The sequence below is a fragment of the Lathamus discolor genome, chromosome 2 (genome assembly GCF_037157495.1).
Source record: "Lathamus discolor isolate bLatDis1 chromosome 2, bLatDis1.hap1, whole genome shotgun sequence".
Classification (NCBI taxonomy): domain Eukaryota; kingdom Metazoa; phylum Chordata; class Aves; order Psittaciformes; family Psittacidae; genus Lathamus; species Lathamus discolor.
The window spans coordinates 73,360,091-73,379,173 of NC_088885.1; the positions used below are offsets into that span (position 1 = coordinate 73,360,091).

General features: G+C 44.5%; 1 protein-coding gene across 3 annotated transcripts in view; it reads left to right on the plus strand.

Annotated features, from left to right (window-relative positions):
- SLC22A23 (solute carrier family 22 member 23) overlaps nt 1–19,083 on the plus strand; it is a 112,716-nt gene that overhangs the window by 68,979 nt on the left and 24,654 nt on the right. For all 3 annotated transcript variants that reach the window (XR_010610067.1, XM_065667440.1, XM_065667442.1), the window contains exons 4-5: nt 10,455–10,623; nt 15,830–15,957. Coding sequence is in view for 2 of the 3 variants with exons in the window: in XM_065667440.1 (XP_065523512.1) it covers nt 10,455–10,623; nt 15,830–15,957 (297 nt within the window). In the remaining variant the exon portion in view is untranslated. The remainder of the gene's footprint in view (nt 1–10,454; nt 10,624–15,829; nt 15,958–19,083) is intronic.

Below are 19,083 nucleotides of genomic sequence, written 5' to 3' on the forward strand. Positions count from 1 at the left end.
AGCTACTAGAGCCTTATACTTCTGTGGCACTGATGTGCCGGGCCATCTGATCCATACAGTCCAGTAAATCCGATTATCCCCTACCTCCACCTGGCTGGAGGCAGGGCCCCTCTAATAGTCATCACAACGTTGGACACTTAAGTCTTGTAGAAAGGGATTATTCTTTGTTATCAGAGGAGCTGGAGTAAAATCAGCTCTTCCACTCCATCTGGGGGCCTGCTCACCAGAGACTGAAGCCGCAGCTCTCATGGGATGATGAGTCTTGGGCCTTGCTCCCCTCTTCAATTCACACACTCCTTCCTCCAAAGCTGAAGTAGGTTTTCCATCCCACTTCATCATGTCTTCTCCATGATCCCGCAGGTAAAACCATAGGGTGCCCAGTGGCGTATACCTCCTGTATCTTCTCTCTCGAACAATAGGACGCCTTTTGTTAATAGCTGAGATGTGTGTTGGTACACATGAGGAGCTAGATAAATCGGATAGATCGTCCTTCAACTGTCTGAGGTCCTGCAGCAGTTTTTCCACAGCTGAGATGATGGAAGGGGTGAGACTGTCTTCGAACTCTCAGAGTTTACGAATCATTTCATCCACTGTTAGTGGTACTATGGCATTCCAGGTTACTGTTGCCAATGAATGGGCATATGATGACGGTGCATTCTGTGTAAGTTTTCGCCACACGGGTTGTGTACATTCAACTTCATCTGGATCTATGGGTATATCCCCCCTATTCGGCTTGATGCGATAGATCATCTCTACGATGGCTGATTGCCTCAGAGACTGGATGCCTTTGTCAGTAGTAGTCCACTTGGCCGAATGACTCAAAATATGGAAACCTTTCTGCCAAGAGCCGCCTCCAAAGACTTTTTCTCTCTTGCAATTGCTATGTCAATTTCCCCTTGTCTAGCAAGTGATCCCAGCTGCTTGGCTACAGCATGGTGAAAAGCTTCTGTTTGGAAGAATATCTCATGTGGGGTCAGTACCTGGGGAGAGAGGGGCTGTCCTGCTGCCTCAGCAAGCTGGGAAATGTTTAATAAACCTGAAAAGTATTAGGCTGTTATTTCATTGCACTTATCTTTTTGAGGACCATTATCCATCTGGAGGTTGCAAACTGGGATTTAGAAACAGCCGCTGCTGGAATATTGTTTACCACTTGATTAATTAAGAGACTGCCATGCAGATTTGTGGCTGTTGAGTTCCTTCTCTCTTCTTTTCTTAGGTGGCTACAACATTGTTAAAAAATTGCTAACAAATACAGATGCAGAACCCTTTACTCTGAAGCTTCAAAGAAGATGAGTTCTTCTGATAACTCTCACACCGGTATTTTGTTTCAGCTGCTCTCATTCATTCCTGTCAAAAAAGATGCCAGTTGTGATGCAGATCCTGCCAAGAAAAAAAGGACCAGCTGTTATAAACAGCAGAGGTGTTCGATTTGCAAAATATTCCTGTGATCAGCTGTGCATTTCCTTTAGAGCAAGCCACCTTTTGAGAACAAGGAAGAATCAGATATATTTCTATGAAACCTTAGTTTTGTGCCAAAATAAACAAATTCAAGGCCAGGCTGGATGGCACTTTGAACAGCCTGGTCTAGTGCAAGGTGTCCCTGCCCATGGAAGGGGGCTGGAAGTAGACGATCTTTAAAGTCCGTTCCAACCCAAACTGTTCTGTGATTCTGTCAAATAGTGATGTGGGTTTGGAGAGTCTCTTAATAGGGGTAAGAAGTTATAGACTAGAGGTGGAAGAGAATTTTTCTTGCACATAGCAGTTAACATAGATGAAGATTTATGTTATGGCAAGGCTTTTTAATCGCTTTTGAATTGCATTTTAATTAAGTCATCTTTATTCTGAAATGAGTGTGCTCCGTATCTACCTGTTTCTTATGCTCTTTGTCACTGATGTTTAGGTTTGCAGGGGCATCCTCCTGCTTTTGTTTCATAATGCTGTTATTCGCATACACAAACTGTCATCAAAAATTAGTGTTGGTTGGGAGCTGCTGCGTGTCAGAAGCCGAGATGCTGCTGCTTTCCCCTGGAAGTAGGATATATGGCAACTGCAGTACCACAAATGTGATTTAACATTTCTTCGTTTTTATTACTTCATGAATGGCAAGCAGCATTGTATGTTAAAGGTTTCTTATACTATCAGCCGTCTGTTTCATGAGATGTTGTTTGTCTTGTATAACATAAAACTTGGCAAATGCAGATGCTGTGGGATGAACAGAGGAACAAAGCATGCTCCCTTTTCTGTTGCTGATGCTCCCTGGGAGCCAGCCTAGATCCACAGCATAATTGCAGGCATCACTGTACACCGTGTAGATGTGGCCCCTGCTCCAGGTCTCCTGTGCCTGGAGAAGCCAAGCTCACTCTTGCCCTGCCATGTCCCTGCTGTGAGCAGGCTTGGCCCTGGGAAAGGGGCCTTTTGGTCCCCAGCTCCTGTGTGTGAACACCCTGCGTCAAATTTAGGTTGTCTCTGTGGTCCAAACTCTTCATCTGTGGGTACCTACAGACCTACGGCAGCTGGGAGGAGTGCTCCTGAATTACCCTGACATAGCTGACCAATACTAGGCCTGAAATTGGGTTGGTATGTTACTCATTTGTGCCTTACAGGAGAGTCAGGCATGTGGAAAGTGAAGAGAGGAGACATTGTATTCATGTTTTGGTTAGATTCTGGATGAAAGGTGAAGTAGTGTTTACTTTTTTCAAGCTAAGCCTTACTATGCGCTTTGTAGTGTTTGCAGCAGCAGGAGTTCACTACAGTATCTGAAAGGTACTTTGCCTAGCATCAGTTTTAGCACTGTCCTGGTACTTGTATACAATATGAACATCTGATCTAGTTTTGGTAGGAAAGCTACCTGTTCTGATTAGGTAGCTACCTGTCTGAATGGTGCATCCAGTAGATAAGGGATATCTGTCCAGGTCACAGAATCACAGAATCCCAAGGGTTGGAAGGGACCTAAAAAGATCATCTAGTCCAACCCCCCTGCAAGAGCAGGGTAACCTACAGTACATCACACAGGAACTTGTCCAGGCGGGCCTTGAATATCTCCAGTGTAGGAGACTCCACAACCCCCCTGGGCAACCTGTTCCAGTGCTCTGTCACTCTTACAGTAAAGAAGTTCTTCCTGATGTTAACGTGGAACTTCCTATGCTCCAGTTTACACCCATTGCCCCTTGTCCTATCACTGGATATCACTGAAAAAAGCCTAGCTCCATCATCCTGACACCTACCCTTTACATATTTGTAAACATTGATGAGGTCACCCCTCAGTCTCCTCTTTTGCAAGCTAAAGAGACCCAGCTCCCTCAGCCTCTCCTCATAAGGGAGATGTTCCACTCCCTTAATCATCTTTGTGGCTCTGCGCTGGACTCCTTCAAGCAATTCCCTGTCCTTCTTGAACAGAGGGGCCCAGAACTGGACGCAATATTCCAGATGCGGCCTCACCAAGGCTGAGTAGAGGGGGAGGAGAACCTCTCTTGACCTACTAACCACACCCTTTCTAATGCACCCTAAGATGCCATTTGCCTTCTTGGCCACAAGAGCACATTGCTGGCTCATGGTCATCCTCCTATCCACCAGGACCCCCAGGTCCCTTTCCCATTCACTACTTTCCAGCAGGTCAACCCCCAACCTGTACTGGTACATGGGGTTGTTCTTCCCCAGATGCAAGACTCTACACTTGCCCTTGTTAAATTTCATCAAGTTTCTCCCCGCCCAACTCTCCAGCCTGTCCAGGTCTCGCTGAATGGCAGCACAGTCCTCTGGTGTGTCAGCCACTCCTCCCAGTTTTGTGTCATCAGCAAACTTGCTGAGGGTGCACTCAGTTCCCTCATCCAGGTCATTGATGAAAATATTAAACAGCACCGGTCCCAGCACCGACCCCTGAGGAACTCCACTAGTCACAGACCTCCAGCTAGATTCTGCATCTGGTGAGATGTCATGCCAGCTGCCTGCCCTGGAGCTAGCCCAAGGACTCCCGTCAAGGGATGTGTCAGTGCATGCATGACTGATTTGACACACATTAAAAGTGTTAATTAGATGTAAATGGTGGGCTACTGTGTGTGCAAAACCTATGATGTGTAAAAGAAGTACCTTAGAAGGAGCACCCATGTCGCTTCATAGATGTATTTTTAGAGTAACTTGTGTCCTGCTGTGCTGTTGGGGAAAAATAATCCCATTTTTCTTCCTCAGCCATTGGAGGTTCAGTCTATTACTGCTGGTTTTGCCTGGCAGTGGATTGGATTTCTTCAGAGAAGAAATTAGATTTTTCCTTCCTTTCCACTCTGTCTCTGTTTATACCAATTTGCTGTTGTCTGTGCACTGCGGTGAACGTGATAACCTTTCCTTCCACACGCTGCTTCGTTTGCTCTTCTCTAATAAACTATTTACATGTGGTGCTTCGTCTCTCACTTCTGGTGACAGCAGAGACAGTTAAGAAAATGTAATCCCTGTCCAAACTCACCCAGAAAGGAGCAAGTGAAGGCTTACCTGGGCCGTTTCAACCCGTGCTGAATCAGAAGCGTGCTAATGCGGTTAAGAAGCGTGCATAGCCCATGGGTAGGGCTTGCAGCTCTTAGAGGTCTGTGTCTAGTAACCACCTGGAAATTTGGGTATATAAGCAGATATGCTGGGTTTTATTTATTTATTTCTTCCTCTATCAGCCAGCTGCAAACTTAAAGGCTTGTCTGGGAATTATTAAGTTTTCACTGAATTTTATCTGGTCAGCTAGCCACAAGTGAGCTTGAGGGCTGTGTTATTCTAGGAACAGCCAGAGAGATGATCTGTTTACAGCAGAGGGCAAATCCCGTGGAGAGCACTGGAGGAAGAAGAGGTCCTTGAGGTTTGAGAGAGTTTGGTGGGAATTGGGGAATACAGCAGCAGCGGGGATGGGGTCGTCTCCCAGCAGACTTCAAGATTGCTGTGACGGAGGTGGCGAAGCTCATCGTGCCAAAAGGGTCAGCTCAGGGAGCACGGCAGTGGTGGGACATGCCTGAAGTCCTGCACAGCTTGGAAAACTAAGTGCTCTGAGATCTCTTTCCTTTAGTGCTTTGTTGAAAAGCAGAGTCCAAATGCAAAATGCCTTCGTAGTGTCCCAGCTTGCACATTACTCTTGACTGAGCTGAGCAGCCACTGTGGCAGAGAGGCAAACAGCCCCAGTGCTTTAGGGTGCTTACCACCACTGTGAATTTCTGGTGTCCTGCATTTCACACTTCAAACTGTGTTGCCTGAGATTTGTTCTGCTTAACTCATAGCACGGGTCTGGTTCATCTGAGTCTGATTGTTTTTCTCCATTTTGGGGTAACGGAACATCTGGCAGAGTCCTTAAAGGGGTGGAATTAAGAGTGTTGGGAAATATGGGGGAATTGTCAAAAGTCATTCTGTTCGATTTTGGGTTTTTTTCTTAGTATAATATGAAACTGAATGTGGATCTAGAATCAGACTGTCTCCTCAGGGATTTTTTCAGTGGGAGTGCTGTTGCCCAGATCTGTGCTTTGTCCTGGCCATTTTCTCCAAGGGATACTCCTGTATAATTACAGTCTTGGTGGTTCATTGACTAAAACTGAGCAGCAGGAGAAAACTGCAAGGACACAAAAGCAGTTAGCTTGTAGATTCTGATGGAGCTAGCACTCGGACTGCAGTGTAAGAATTGCTTTGTGTTTTGGGACTGGAGGCGGGTGAGTGAATGCTAGAGAGTTGTTCAGGCAGTGTGATTTAACCTCTTTTCCCTCTTGATATATTATTTGCAAATGACTTTTTTTTTCCCTTTAAATAAAAGTATTTGGTGTTCATCCTTGTGCAAATACCCTATGAAAATAAATGTCAGCCTTTGAAGACAAACGAGGGTTTCTGAAAGCTGAAGCAGATGATGCATTACTAGTGCACAAGCGTAAGGCCAAGTGAGAAGTGACGGGATGTGGCACTTAGCCCCTTCATGGCAATGACAGCTCAGCAGCGGGGTTTGGAGGAGGTGAGCTACACAGGGCCATGCTCTGTGGCAACATGAGCTGATGCTAACCCAGTCTTATTGTCCTCCTCCCTGGTCTCACGCCAGTATGTCCCATCTCCTGTAGGCAGACTGCTCCTTTCACAGCAGCAGGTGGAGAGGGTAAGATATGTGCAATACCTCATCTACCTGTAGCCTGACTCCAAAAACCATCTTCTTTTCTGCTCCTTTTCCTGGGTTCTTCCAGGCGTACCTACTTCCACATGAGGCAATGTAAATTACATGCATCCATTGAAGTACCATATAACTGTAGTGAATTAACTTGCTGATGTTTATATTCAGCTCATTTTTTGGCAAGACCACAGTTGCGCTTACAGAAGGGCCTCTCAGTGCTCTAGGATGGGTCTGCTTTTCCCTGGGAAGGATTGTTCAGATTTTCCCTTTGCTTGAGCTTGGCCTTTGTCACTAAAACAGCCAATATAGCTGTTGTGGTTCTCATTGCCTTGGTTAATATTCTGAAAGTTTTCTCATGGGATTTCTAAACAACTCAGTAAGAGACCTTATAGGACAAAGTGTGTGTGTGTGTGTGTCTGTCTGTCTGTCTGTCTGTCTGTCTGTCTGTCTCCCCTGAAGTCTCTAAGCAGGCAGATTTGCACAACCACACTCATCCTCTCATGGATTTCATTCATGCATGTTCTCACACCCATGCACTCTCAGGTGCCAAGGTATGCATCCACATAGTCCAGCCAGGGTAGCTTGTGTGACACACAGGACGAGGCAGTGATGGCTGCATCTGCATCGCATCTCTGAGGATGTTCTTGGCAGGGAACAACAAATCAGTTTGGGGTTGCTTTTCATACCATTCAAGTGTTGGTGCTTACAGTTTATTCTTTTTTCTCATCCCTTGTAGTTCTCAGGTAAACTTAATGGATTTCAGTTCTCTCTCTTCTTCCCCCAGTAGTATCGATATTTTCTGACACCAGTGCTATTCTTCATCTTCTTGATACCTTATCTGTAGGTCAGATTGTTCTTCCTCTTGTTATTTCAATGAAAACATGGGTAGGTAGGGTGCAATCGACATAATAAGCATGTGCTATTCATTTAACTCATGCTCTGCCTGTCTTTCTGGTGCCTGCTTGTTTGCCTGCTTGCTCCCTCACATGCATACACTCATACTCACTCTTTTACTTTGCCTTTGTTCATCACCAGTATTAATACTTCACATACAAATCACTGCATGCAGACTTATGGAGTAATGTGTCTGGCCCCAGTACTGTTCATTCTATGCCAGAATGTGTTTCTGTGCATTAGTAGTGAGGTTACTTTGGGTCCATCAAGCAGCTCCCAGAAATGCTTGAACCCCTTGTAAGAGGGGACATAGTTCATGCCAGCTCTCCCTGTGTCAGGTTTGCGGACTGTGAGGCTACTGAATGTTGATTTGGTCATTTCCGTAGCAGAAGGACATACAGGATAGTGTCACAGAGGAGGATTTCTGTGTGGTTTTTCTACGTTTCCCAGCCACAGGTATATGCTGTGCAACAAGCCTTATATGTTCACTGTCTTGTGGTGCCTGTGGGGCTCAGGTTTGCATCACGTGTGTGGTAAGACAGTTGCTTTCGGGCTGGGTTATACTTACAGCATGCTGAGCAGTTCTGCTACAGGGGCTGCCTGGGTTCAGTTTCTGTGCTTGTGATGTCCAGTGCTGCTGGGTGGCCATTGATGGCACAAAAGTCTGTCCCACATGTCCTGGGCGTCTGTCCCACATATCTGCTTTCACTGCCCAAGGACTGCAAGACTGCTTTGTGTACAGGTTTCAACTGGCTCATATGACTGCTTGCCTAGGACTTAATGGAAATTAGACATCAAAGTTGGATGTGCTGTGCAGAAGAGAAATGCTGGGCAAGGAAGCAAAATCTTTTCCACGCCCGTCTCCTAGCCCATACAAATTTTTCCAAGTAGAAAAAACAGATGTACCTTGGAGTTTTTTGTATTGATGGGAACTTCCATGGTTTGTGTGTCTGACAAGGGCTTTCTCCATGCTCCACAGAGTAGTTGAGATGGAAACCTTTTCAGTGAGTGGGGAGCTGGAGTTTTCTTACTGTGATTTGCCACAAGTGGATGATTCTGATCTCTGTCTTGTAGTGATTTTGTTGGTAATCTATCATGTGAACTAGGGGGAAGTGTTGCAGCCTCAGAGGCCTCATGCCTGGGTGCGTTGTGGCACCAGGGGTGCATCAGTAGGGTACAGGGGTTCACCTTTTCTGGTGCTGGGGCAGAGCTGGGAAAAGGCTGACTGATAAATGCTTGCTAAAAATGGCAATGCTGAATCTTTTATCATCTAAAATTGATGCCAGAGATGTTGGAAAGTCAGGAGGCTGTCCTGATATGTAGAACATTTCAACAGAGATGTGATATTTCACATACACGGAGCACCTGCTGATGTCACTTGAAAGTCATGCTTGCCCAGCTACAAGAAGGATTATTATTTTTTGGTCTTCTCCAGCTTCTTTTAGAGAAAAGGTCAAAAATTAATCGTATGCGTGTGATAATTCAGAGGGGAAAAAAATAGATGCTAAACTATCTCTGAAGTTATTTCCTTTCTCTGCAGTGGATAACTGCTGCGTATGGAGTTACGCGCTATGCACCAGTGACATAACAATATAACATTTTGTTATTTGCACATCTCTTTCTGACTTCATATGAGGGTTGTTCTCTTGGTTATTTTTTTAACTGATGCTAACCTAAATAATGCAGTTGAAATGCTGAAGCGTTACATACCTAATGCAGACTTCCCGTTCCTATAGCAACAAAACTTGTCCTGGTACTTGATGAAGGACTATTGGAGTGTGAGTAACTGTGACTTTTGAGATCTGGAAAAACAAACACAACAGCTTTGTATTTGAAGATTAAAGAAATAAAGCGGAAGTGACCTCTGTGCATACAATTTAAAAAATCACCTAGGCTTGGGATACTTCATTAGTACGAATAAAACCGTATTAATGTCATAAGGAGCTCTGTTTTAATCTAGTTCTCCTAATTAAAATGTAAAAGCCTTTTGTAGCAAGTGAGAGTCTTTGAGGGTTCCCCACCCCCTTTCTTTTCCAGAGCTGCTGTGTTTGTGGTTAAGCTAATGTAAATAGGGATTGCCTTGCAACGGATATGTTTTTCATATGTATTGGGAAAAATCCATTGATAGTATTTGTCATTGGCTGAAAAGGGGAGGGGAAAATGTGTGATGTTTAACTCTGCATCTAATCTACAAGCTAGTTCTCAGTCAGCTAGATTAAATCTGTGTTACACTGATAAATGCTAAACAAGCTACAGATGAGAGAGTGAATGAAGGAGTAGCTGTCATCTCTTCCCCTTATTTTATAGCTTTTCAATTACAATCTTAACAACCATTAAATTCTAATTTAAAACAACCATAGGAAACATCCCAAGGAAAAGCAATAATGCTGACAACAATGTATCATGAATGCTTACTAGCCTATGTTTCTGTATCAGCATGCCGATAAGTACTACACAACTTGTGGCAGGTTTATTGTGCTTAATTATTCATTTGTAGAAGCGAATGTGAGCAAATGGGAAATATGAAATAGGGGCTTCTGTAGCAATCTTACTGGCAGAAAAATTGTTTAAATATATTTCCACAAGGCAGTCCAATTTTTCTGCTATTTCTTCTGTGATTTTTTTACGTTGTTGTTTACTTTGTGGGCTTTTAAAGCTGTGATTCTGATATATTTCTCTTCATTTCTGAGGACTGAATAACAGTAGTCAGAACTCTGGGTTTAAGGAAGCTTAACAGATCTACTGAGCTCACTTGTTACAAGGCAGCTGAGACGACCAAGGATGACAGTGATTCTAGTAAATTGCCCCATGGCAAAAGGGAGGATGAGGAACAGGACAGGAGAGGTGGAAGGCTGGCTCCTTTGAAAGTTGATCAAGATTAATTATTGTGAAAACAGAAAGCAAACCAGAAACAACCCACTCAGCAAAATCCAGCTTGGAAACATCTGAGTTGTTGCATATTAAACTGGGCAGGTGGCATCCCATATGAGCTGGGAGACTGTACCCTGCTGCTCTTCTGCCTCCCAGCAAACTGACTGGAAGGTTACACAGCCTCTTGAGAAGTGTGAAAAGGCTCAACCCAAAATCTTTGGATTGTGCTTTACCCTTCATTCCCTTTTAAAAACGAATATCTTTCCATTTCGTAAAATGCTTCTTTAGGCAGAGACTGAAAAGCTGACAATGAAGATACAGCAGATCTGCAGGAGATGTAATAGGTGTATGGGAGTTGCAATGTTTGTGCCACAGGCAGTACTTAATGGGATTCTCTGTAGCTGCAGTGGTACTTGAAGCCTAAATACTGGAGGAAACAAGATTTATGCGATTGTGCATAACTTTGGTCAAAGGTCTTGAAGGACATTAGCTCTCTGAAAGCTTCGTAAAGAGATGCTCTGTGGGTGTCTTTGTTGAGGGGGAGTGCTAATACATCTGCTTGTGCTCTATGTTTCAGGGATAGAGCTCTGTCCTCCTGGGCACCGGTTCATGATCACCATGGCGGCGAGCTTCATTGAAATGGCTGGGCAGTTCCTCATGCCAGGGCTGGCTGCCCTCTGCAGGGACTGGCAGGTCCTCCAGGCAATTATCATCTGTCCTTTCCTGCTAATGCTGCTTTACTGGGTGTAAGTATTTCTTCCTCCTGTAGTGACAAAGACAACATGAGCTCCAGGTGTTCGACCTGGGACGTGTTTCACTGTTGAGACATGTGCACGCTTTACAAAACGTATGAGGCTTTCCCTTAGTTCTTCCCTTCACCTTTTGCAAAGATCTGACTTTGAAATAAGGAATAAGTTTACAATTTGCTGTAGCACTCACATAGGTTATGTGCTGTGACATGGTGACATGGGAGAAGGTCCTCTTTCAACAGCAAGGTTGTACTTTGCTATTATTCAGTCTGTCACTTGCCCTTTGAAGAAGAAAACAATTCTTGAGAGGATGCACCTCAGCCTAGCTGTTGTCAGACTGTGTCTGCACAGCTACATTTTCCCTTAAAACCTGTATTGTTGTTCTGGGCTGTCACTGTTGGTTGTTTTGGCCAGGGTTAACCAAAGCTAGGTTTAAAATAACATACGTCAGCTGTTGAACAAGCGCACTTGGATGTCTTGTGTGCATGAGGTAGCCAGCCCTGACCTAGACTGCCTGCTCGGTTTTGCCTGAATCAGCCCATGCTGTGTCAAAGCTTGGGTGGACACTGCACTGGGCTGTGGTTTGGGATTGCTCCCACAACAGATCCTCCTCTCCTGCTCCTCTCTGCCTGCTGCACCAGCAGCACTGCAGCATTGGAACAGCTATTCTGAGAGAAGTGGAGTGGTTTTTGCCTTGGGGATGGTGCCAGGTCCATCTCCACCAGGACTTTATTAACCTTCCCAAAAAAAATTCCTCTGTTGTTCTGTCTTAATAGTGACACTCAGTGGCGGCAAAACCAAAAGAGGCTTATGAAAGCAGTGTTGTAAAAAGGCATAACAGTAAGAACACACTAGATTGTTCCTTTTAAAGGCAACACTTTTTTTGTGTACTGTGAGGGGCCAAGCTGCCAGTTGTAATGCCTGACAAGTTACAACATGTAAAAACTTGTTACAGTACGTAAGAATTTTTGTCAGTTATACGTTTTTTCTATTAGCACATGAATGAATGCCTTACAGAGTTCTTCTGTGTTCATGGTGGTAACCCGCAGTCCTCAAGGTGGGCATGCCACAGCTTGGGCTGAAGGCAAAATGTGGCACACAGGAGAAAGTCGCAAGTCCTTTGCAAGATAATGGTTTTGTTTTCGTTTTCCTCCTCTCCTCCCATTTTCCAACATATAGCATCTAAACAGTCTCATCTTGTCAGTGTTAATCTTTACGATGAGTAACCACAAGTGTTCTTGTTAATGTGCTGTTCTCCCAAACCTGCCATATGTTATATATGTGCAAGCACGTGCAGGTCTGCTGCAAAAGCTCCTGCTTGGATGCCTGCCAGCTGAAATTATTTGTATCCACCACTGGATAGAACCCAATATCAAACAGATATTTGTGTCCAAAAGGACAGTGCAATAGCATGAAGACGCCAAACGAATGCGGTAGATGACATGGACAGCAGTAACCCCTCAGCAGTCTTCTGGAGGTGGCATGTTTTCCAGGTGGCTGAGTCAGGGTCTCGTACATTCCTGTTGAGAGGTTGTCTCTGGGTGACATTGAAAGCAATGGGAAATGCTAACATTTGTTTCCTAATCTGCAAGGGCTTTTTTTGCTGGATGGGACAGGCAGACCAGGCAAATAGATCCCCTGTATATAATGTGTGATATGACAGTTTGATAAGCAGTGGTAATAGCCAAAGTAACAGGATTTGTGTTGCCCCGTGTTTTTGCATTTGCAGAAATGAGCTCTGGTTAGGATGCCTGTTTAATTATACTGTCGGTACAGTATGCACTCTTCTCTTAGGCTTTTCTTTTCCATCTGTTGCATGTTCTCTAGAAAGTGCTGCCATTTTATTACCTCTTTCCTTTCCACCCCTCCCCTCTTCCCCCAGCACTGTGCTGGGGAACAGAGCGTGGACCCGCAGCATATGTTACAGATGAAGGAAGAAAACTGACTTGTAATAAAAGAACTGGAAAATTGCACTGCTCATTAATTCCCCATCATGCACCCAAAGCAGAGAGTTCAATAACAGATGCTGTGATTGCCCCTGTGCTGCCTCCTCCTTACTCTCTTTACTTCCATCTCTCTGCAAAGAGCTGTTTGCCCCTCATAGCTGGGGCTTGACCCTTTCCCACCTATAGATTTGCTCTGCTCCTGACCATGTGCACATGAGAGGCTATATACCCCTTCTTCATTCTAACCGAAACTGAAGAACTGGAAAGGGGTGGCCAGTTCTCTTCTGGTGCTGTTAGGTAGGATTTAAGTGTTCAAAAACTGTGTAGATGAGGCCCTCAGTGATATGGTTCAGTGGTGATCTTGGCAGTCCCGGGGTAATGGTTGGACTTGATGATGTTAAAGGTCTTTTGCAACCTAGCTGATTGTATGATCTACCCTCATAAGACACAAATCTGTAATAACTGGGCTTGTTGCCCTGGGGTAGACCTCTAATTGACACACTACACCCTTTTGTGATGATGTGGTTTAAGCCCAGCCAGCAACCCAGAACCACACAGCTGCTCGCTCACTCCCCACCCTTTTCCCCACCACTTCCTCCCCCTGCTCCTGGAGGGATGGGGAGGAGAATCAAAAGAATGTAACTCTCACGGGTTGAGATAAGAGCAGTCCAGTAACTAAGGTATAACACAAATCACTGCTGCTACCACCAATGATAACAATGTTAAGGGAAGTAACAAGGGAAGAGAATACAACTGCTCACCACCCGCCAACCAATACCCAGCCCGACCTGAGCAGCAATCCTGCCTTTCCGGGTAACTGCCCCCAGTTTATATAGTGGGCATGACGTGCTGTGGTATGGAATACCCCTTTGGTCAGTTTGGGTCAGGTGTCCTGTCTCTGCTACCTCCTGGCTTCCCCTCCTCCCTGGCAGAGTGTGAGGCTCAGAAAGTCCTTGGTCAGAGTAAATATGACTTAGCAACAACTAAAAACATCAGTGTTATCAGCGCTGTTCCCAGGCTGAAAGTCAAAACCACAGCACTGCACCAGCTAAGACTGAGAAAAATGACTGCTACTGCTGAACGTAGGACACGTGAGCATGAGTTTGCCCTGCATCTGGACAGGATCATGGTTCTCCTTCCAGCTACTTGTGGTACCTTCCTGGCCTCCTTCTGTCTGTCAAGGATTCTTCTCTGCTCTTAGGATTTCTTGGGCTTAGGATCTTTTTTCCCTCCACCCACCTGGCCCCTGTTCTTCTGTTGGACTGCAAAAGGCTGGTGCTTTCCTTGCGGTTGGAGGAAGTAGAAGATTATCAACCAGGTACCTGCAGTCAGCTCAACTTGATGATCTGGGCAGCTGCCCACCCTTGGCAGAAAGCTCTCTTAGCTTCATTCAACTAGTATTTAATGCCCGGTGATGAAGCATGGGGTTTGACCAGATTCCTGTGCAGAATTTCACAGAGGTCAGGGGTTTGGTTTTTGAGTTTGGGATGGTGTTCTATTCAGCAGCAGAAGGTGCAACAGTAAGTGTGTACAAATGACACTTGGCAGCGGGGTCCACACCACACAAGTGAGCTCAGGCACTTGCACCCAGATGGGGTGGCCAGCATTTCCGCTTGCTGTGCCTGATAACCTGGGCTCAAAGCAGGCCAGGAGTTTTTAAAGATCCTTAATTGAACCTCTCACTGCTCACACAGGGTAATGGAGCAGTGAAAGGTGTGAGGCTTCAGCACTTCCACTTTGAGAAACCTGCTTGAGTTGAAAGGTAGAGACCGCATTTGTCTCCGCAATGCCCATCCCTGCAGCTCTCTTCCTTTCCCTAGGAGTGAGTGCTTGCCGTGGGGTTAGTTGCTTGGTAAGGGGACCATTCAGAAGCACAGCTTTTTAGGCTGGTGGCTGAGGCTGTCCCCTTTCTGAAGCCAAGCACCAGGAGATCCTACATTCAAGGAATTCTTAAGATTTCAAGAAATGCTTTTGCAGTGCAGGACTTGCTACAGGAGGACATGCCAAAGCATTCATGCAGCACCAGTGGTAGTAAATAAGCTGTCAAGCTGCATGGCTGTTATATACTTTTATTGCCTGGCATCATGTGGATAGCAGCCTGCTTGACTTCCCTCCAGCGTGGGTCTTTTCCCCCTTTTTAAAAAAAATCATACTTTCTCTCGGGTGGAGGTTTCACTAAGCTGTCTTTCAAATTGCATCAGGCTTAAAAGCACCGTAATGATGCAATTGCCTGGTCCACTGCTTAGAAGTATAAGAACCAAGGTAGCATCCACAGCAAAGATCAGTGTTGTGAAGGACTTTTGAGGGGGTTTTTATATACTTGAAGCTAAAAGTTATTGTTAAATTTGTTCTTAGAAAGGTTTTTTTGGAAAATGAGGCCTGCACAATAAAGAAAAATATGCGTGGAGTCAACTGGAGGTTTGTATCTGTAGAAGTATGGCAGGTTTTGTTTGGTTGGTTGAAGATCTACGTATTTGTTTTGGTTTTGTATTAACATAAACTCATGTTAAAGGAAGACTAATCAGTTAAGTTAATGAATCAGGTGAGTATCAGCACTTGAAGGAAGCGCAGATGGAAAATAAACTTTTATCTTGTAACACGGTGCTCACATGTATATTTTTAAGGCAACTCCACTAGCATAACATTGTGTTTATCTTGAGAAACTCTTAGAGCAACAATTGGTTGTTGTCTGGAGTATGCACAATACTGACCCATATAAAAGAATGGCTTAAAGTCTGCATATGTGGGAAAAGATTTTTATGTGTTTAAAAATGTAAATATCTGTTCCATTATAATCCTAAAATGTAATTCCTCTCTTCCCTCTCCCCGTCTTTACAAAAGAATCCAAATCACTTCTGTCAGCTATTTTCCTTCTTCGGTCTGAATTGCCATGTGTTAACTGCATATCTCATTCATTCCTTTCTTGGCAGCAAGTGTCTATTGCAGACAGTGCTGCCCCCTCCCAGTTCTTTCAAAATCATATTAACGGGCAAAATGCCTCTAATACACTGTAAAATTCTAATATGTCCTATTTCTATGTGGCAGGACAGTTCCTGTATCATTTGTGAATCAGTGTAAAAGAAAATGCCGTTAATTTGCACATTCTAAATTTGTTTTCCCTCTTGTTTCATAAGCGATTCTTCTTTTTCGAAAATAATTACATAGCTCGTGAATAGTTAAATGAGCAGCTACACATTATCGGTTCTTCCTCTGACAAAAACTTGGAAGCAACCCTGACCTGTTTTCCATCTTTGAAGTATTTTCCCAGAGTCCCTTCGGTGGCTGATGGCTACGCAACAGTTTGAGGCATCCAAGGAGCTGATCCTTCAGTTCACACACAAGAATAGGATGAACACAGAAAGTGACATCAAAGGAGTGGTGCCCGGTGAGTAGGACACACAGACAACCTCAAATCCCCCCGCTCTTCTCAGAAGGCTGCACGTGACATTGCTGACCATAATTAAACCATCTATTTACTGCCTGTGAAATCATCCCATTCATTCATTTTGCTTTTGTTGAAAAACCATTCCAAACTCCAGCAGTGTTTAAAATTACTCGGCCTGTTGAACAGTCCTAGTAATTGCACTTTCGTCTTGCACTGCCATATGTTTTTAGAGACATATCTTGAAGAATTTTGCCACAGCTACCCAATGTGCCTTCAGCCTTGTGTGCCTCTGAAAACTGTGTTAAGGAAGCTGCTCGCTGGGATCCTGCCCATCATGCAGCACCTACTCTGTGGGTTTGGAGAAGCAGCAGCACTTGAACCCCCAGTTCAAAAGTGCCCCCTGTGACAAACCTAAAGCATGTTACAGTTTCTCTTTAAAGCCTTCCTCCAAGAGCCATTTAGCTTTCTTCTCCTGCATCATCTTCTCCTGCATCATCATTTGGATATAAGGAAGAAATTCTTGGATATAAGGAAGAAATTCTTTCCTGTTAGGGTGGTGAGACACTGGAATCGGTTGTCCAGGGAGGTTGTGAGTGCTCCGTCCCTGGCGGTGTTCAAGGCCAGGTTGGATGAAGCCTTGTGTTGGATGGTTTAGTGTGAGGTGTCCCTGGCCATGGCAGGGGGGTTGGAACTAGATGATCTTAAGGTCCTTTCCAACCCTAACTATTCTATGATTCTATCTGAGTGATGCTGTTCTGGGGATCAGGGAAGCCTGCAAGCAGCAGCAGTAGGGTGCAGGTTTTGGCTGAGAGTCTTAATTATCAGTTCTTTGGTTTACTGATGCTTTTAGAAAGAGCTGATTTGTCACTGGGATTGTCACTGAAATAGCCATGTTGCCTTTGTGCAGGGTGCTTTGCAGAAGAGACTCTGTGAGTTTGTCTCTAATTGCAGCAAAGGTGAAGAGTTTCTGCATCTTCATCTCGCTGGTGCATCTGTCACGTTTGCTTTGGGTTCCCCTCTTCCTTCTCAGGCCTGATGGTGACCATAAGCACCCATTTTGCACTGTCACTTGCGATCTGTATCAGGCTACTCACTAGTCAGGAAACAGTGGAAATGTTTCTACCCCCCACCACCACTTTTTCAAACCCTACTTGCTCTGACCCCAGGGGCAACAGGGAGATGTCACCCAGTAGCTTTGCCCATGGGTAGGTGTGATGCTTCCTGCGCTTGGCTTGATACTCACTGCCAAAGGTCTCAAGCTACAGGGGTAACTGTAGCATCAGTCAGCACTGGGACAGACTTCATCCAGAACAGAAAAGTGTCACCATTAGCATCAGTGCCTAACAGATGAGGCAGTCTTCATCACTGAGGGGTAAAAAAGTCTGATTTGGGTCTGTGGTCTTCAAACCCACGTCACTGCTCTGATTTCTGCTGCAGTTGGCATATTGATGTTAATTAGCCACAGCATGGTTTTGCTGTGTTGAATGCCATTTTTCCAATAAAGTTGTGAAAAGCATAGGGGTATATGAGCAGCCATTAACCTAATGATCTTCACCCCCACAACTCCTTTTTGCAGATGTTCCCCAGATCAAATGATGGGTCTTGGAGAAATCCTGTCTCTGAGGCAGTGAAATGCCTCACAATTAGACTTGGAGTTTCCCAGCCAACTCTAAATTCGGCTTTTCTCAGACAGTCAGGTTCTTAAATTTGCAGCTGAAATAAAATGGTTCTTAGGGGAAAGAAGAAAATAAATTACCTGAGTTTCCTTTAAGGAAGACGATAGAGATGCAGCTGTGTGGCTAGAGGGATTTATTTAAGCCATGTATAATGATATTGTCCATGGAGGAATGCTAAGTGTCAAAATGGTTTTATGACTATTATTTGTGACTGATTACTTTTTCCAGCAGTTTCATGGTAGGAGCACACTTGGTTTGAGGAGGGACTCCCTTTCATGTGGAAACTAGAGCATTATTACACACCTTGATGCTATGGATTTCTCTGCCTGCACATGCATTTAGATATAGCAGTTGTCAGCGCAAAGGAAAGTGTAAACTTTGTGATACAGAATATGGTCGTTGGTACTGGATTTGTTGGGGATATTGTTGGGATTTTTTAGTATTTCTTCCCTCATTTTTCTCTTTAAGCTCTCTCTGCACCCCCACACTCTAAGGCTTTCCTGACCCAGCTCTGGAGGGATGCCACATTTCTATAGGGGAGAGCAAGAGAGAAGCGGTATCAAAAGGGTTAAATGAGCTTAACTACAAATTTCAGAAGGAAGGACCTTCCCTCTCATTCTGGGTGTATGGGAGTGTTGATGTTCTGAGTGAAGACAGGAGAAAAGTAGAAATCCTGAGTGAAGGCTGATCAAACAACAGGTCATGTGTCTCCCAGTGGGTTAGTAAGCAGAAGAAAGCATTTCTCTGCTTTTGTTATAATCACATTCCTATAGTTGCTGTAGCAGGGAGTGGATAAAAAGCTGATACACATCTGTGAGAAAGGATACCATTGAGCCTGATGCAGATATTCCCTATTTCCTCTTGACTCCATTGTTGAGCTTTCCTATCTGTGTGGAGGGGTTTTGTTCCTGATTTGGTTTATTCTTTGTTCTCCATCTGAAAGAGCTGTAAACTGTTTTGCTCTAGTTAGGGACCATTGTGTTACTGTTTATTATTCCTTGCTGCATTGTCATAACTGCCTCCTGTGATTGAATTACTCCCAATACATTTAAATGACAAACTGCTCACTTGCAGACCCTTCCAGCTGGAAACCCCACTGTAATTTTACTCATGTGTAGCAGTTTAATTAGTGTATCCTGTAAAACAGATCATTACAGGAGTTACAGTAGTCTCTGGGTTTGTTTAGAATAGAGAAAAGAAGGATCTCGGGGAGACCTTATCACCATGACCCAGTTTTTAAAGAGTGGCTACAAAGAAGATGGAAACTCCCTTTTTACAAGGAGTCCCATGGAAAAGATATGGGGTAATGGATACAAATTACTCCTGGAGAGATTCCAACTGAACACAATAAAGAATTTTTTCACAATGAGAACAGTCAGCCACTGGAATAATCTCCCCAGGGAAGTGGTGGATCCCCCAACCTTGGACACGTTTGAGATTCAGCTGAACA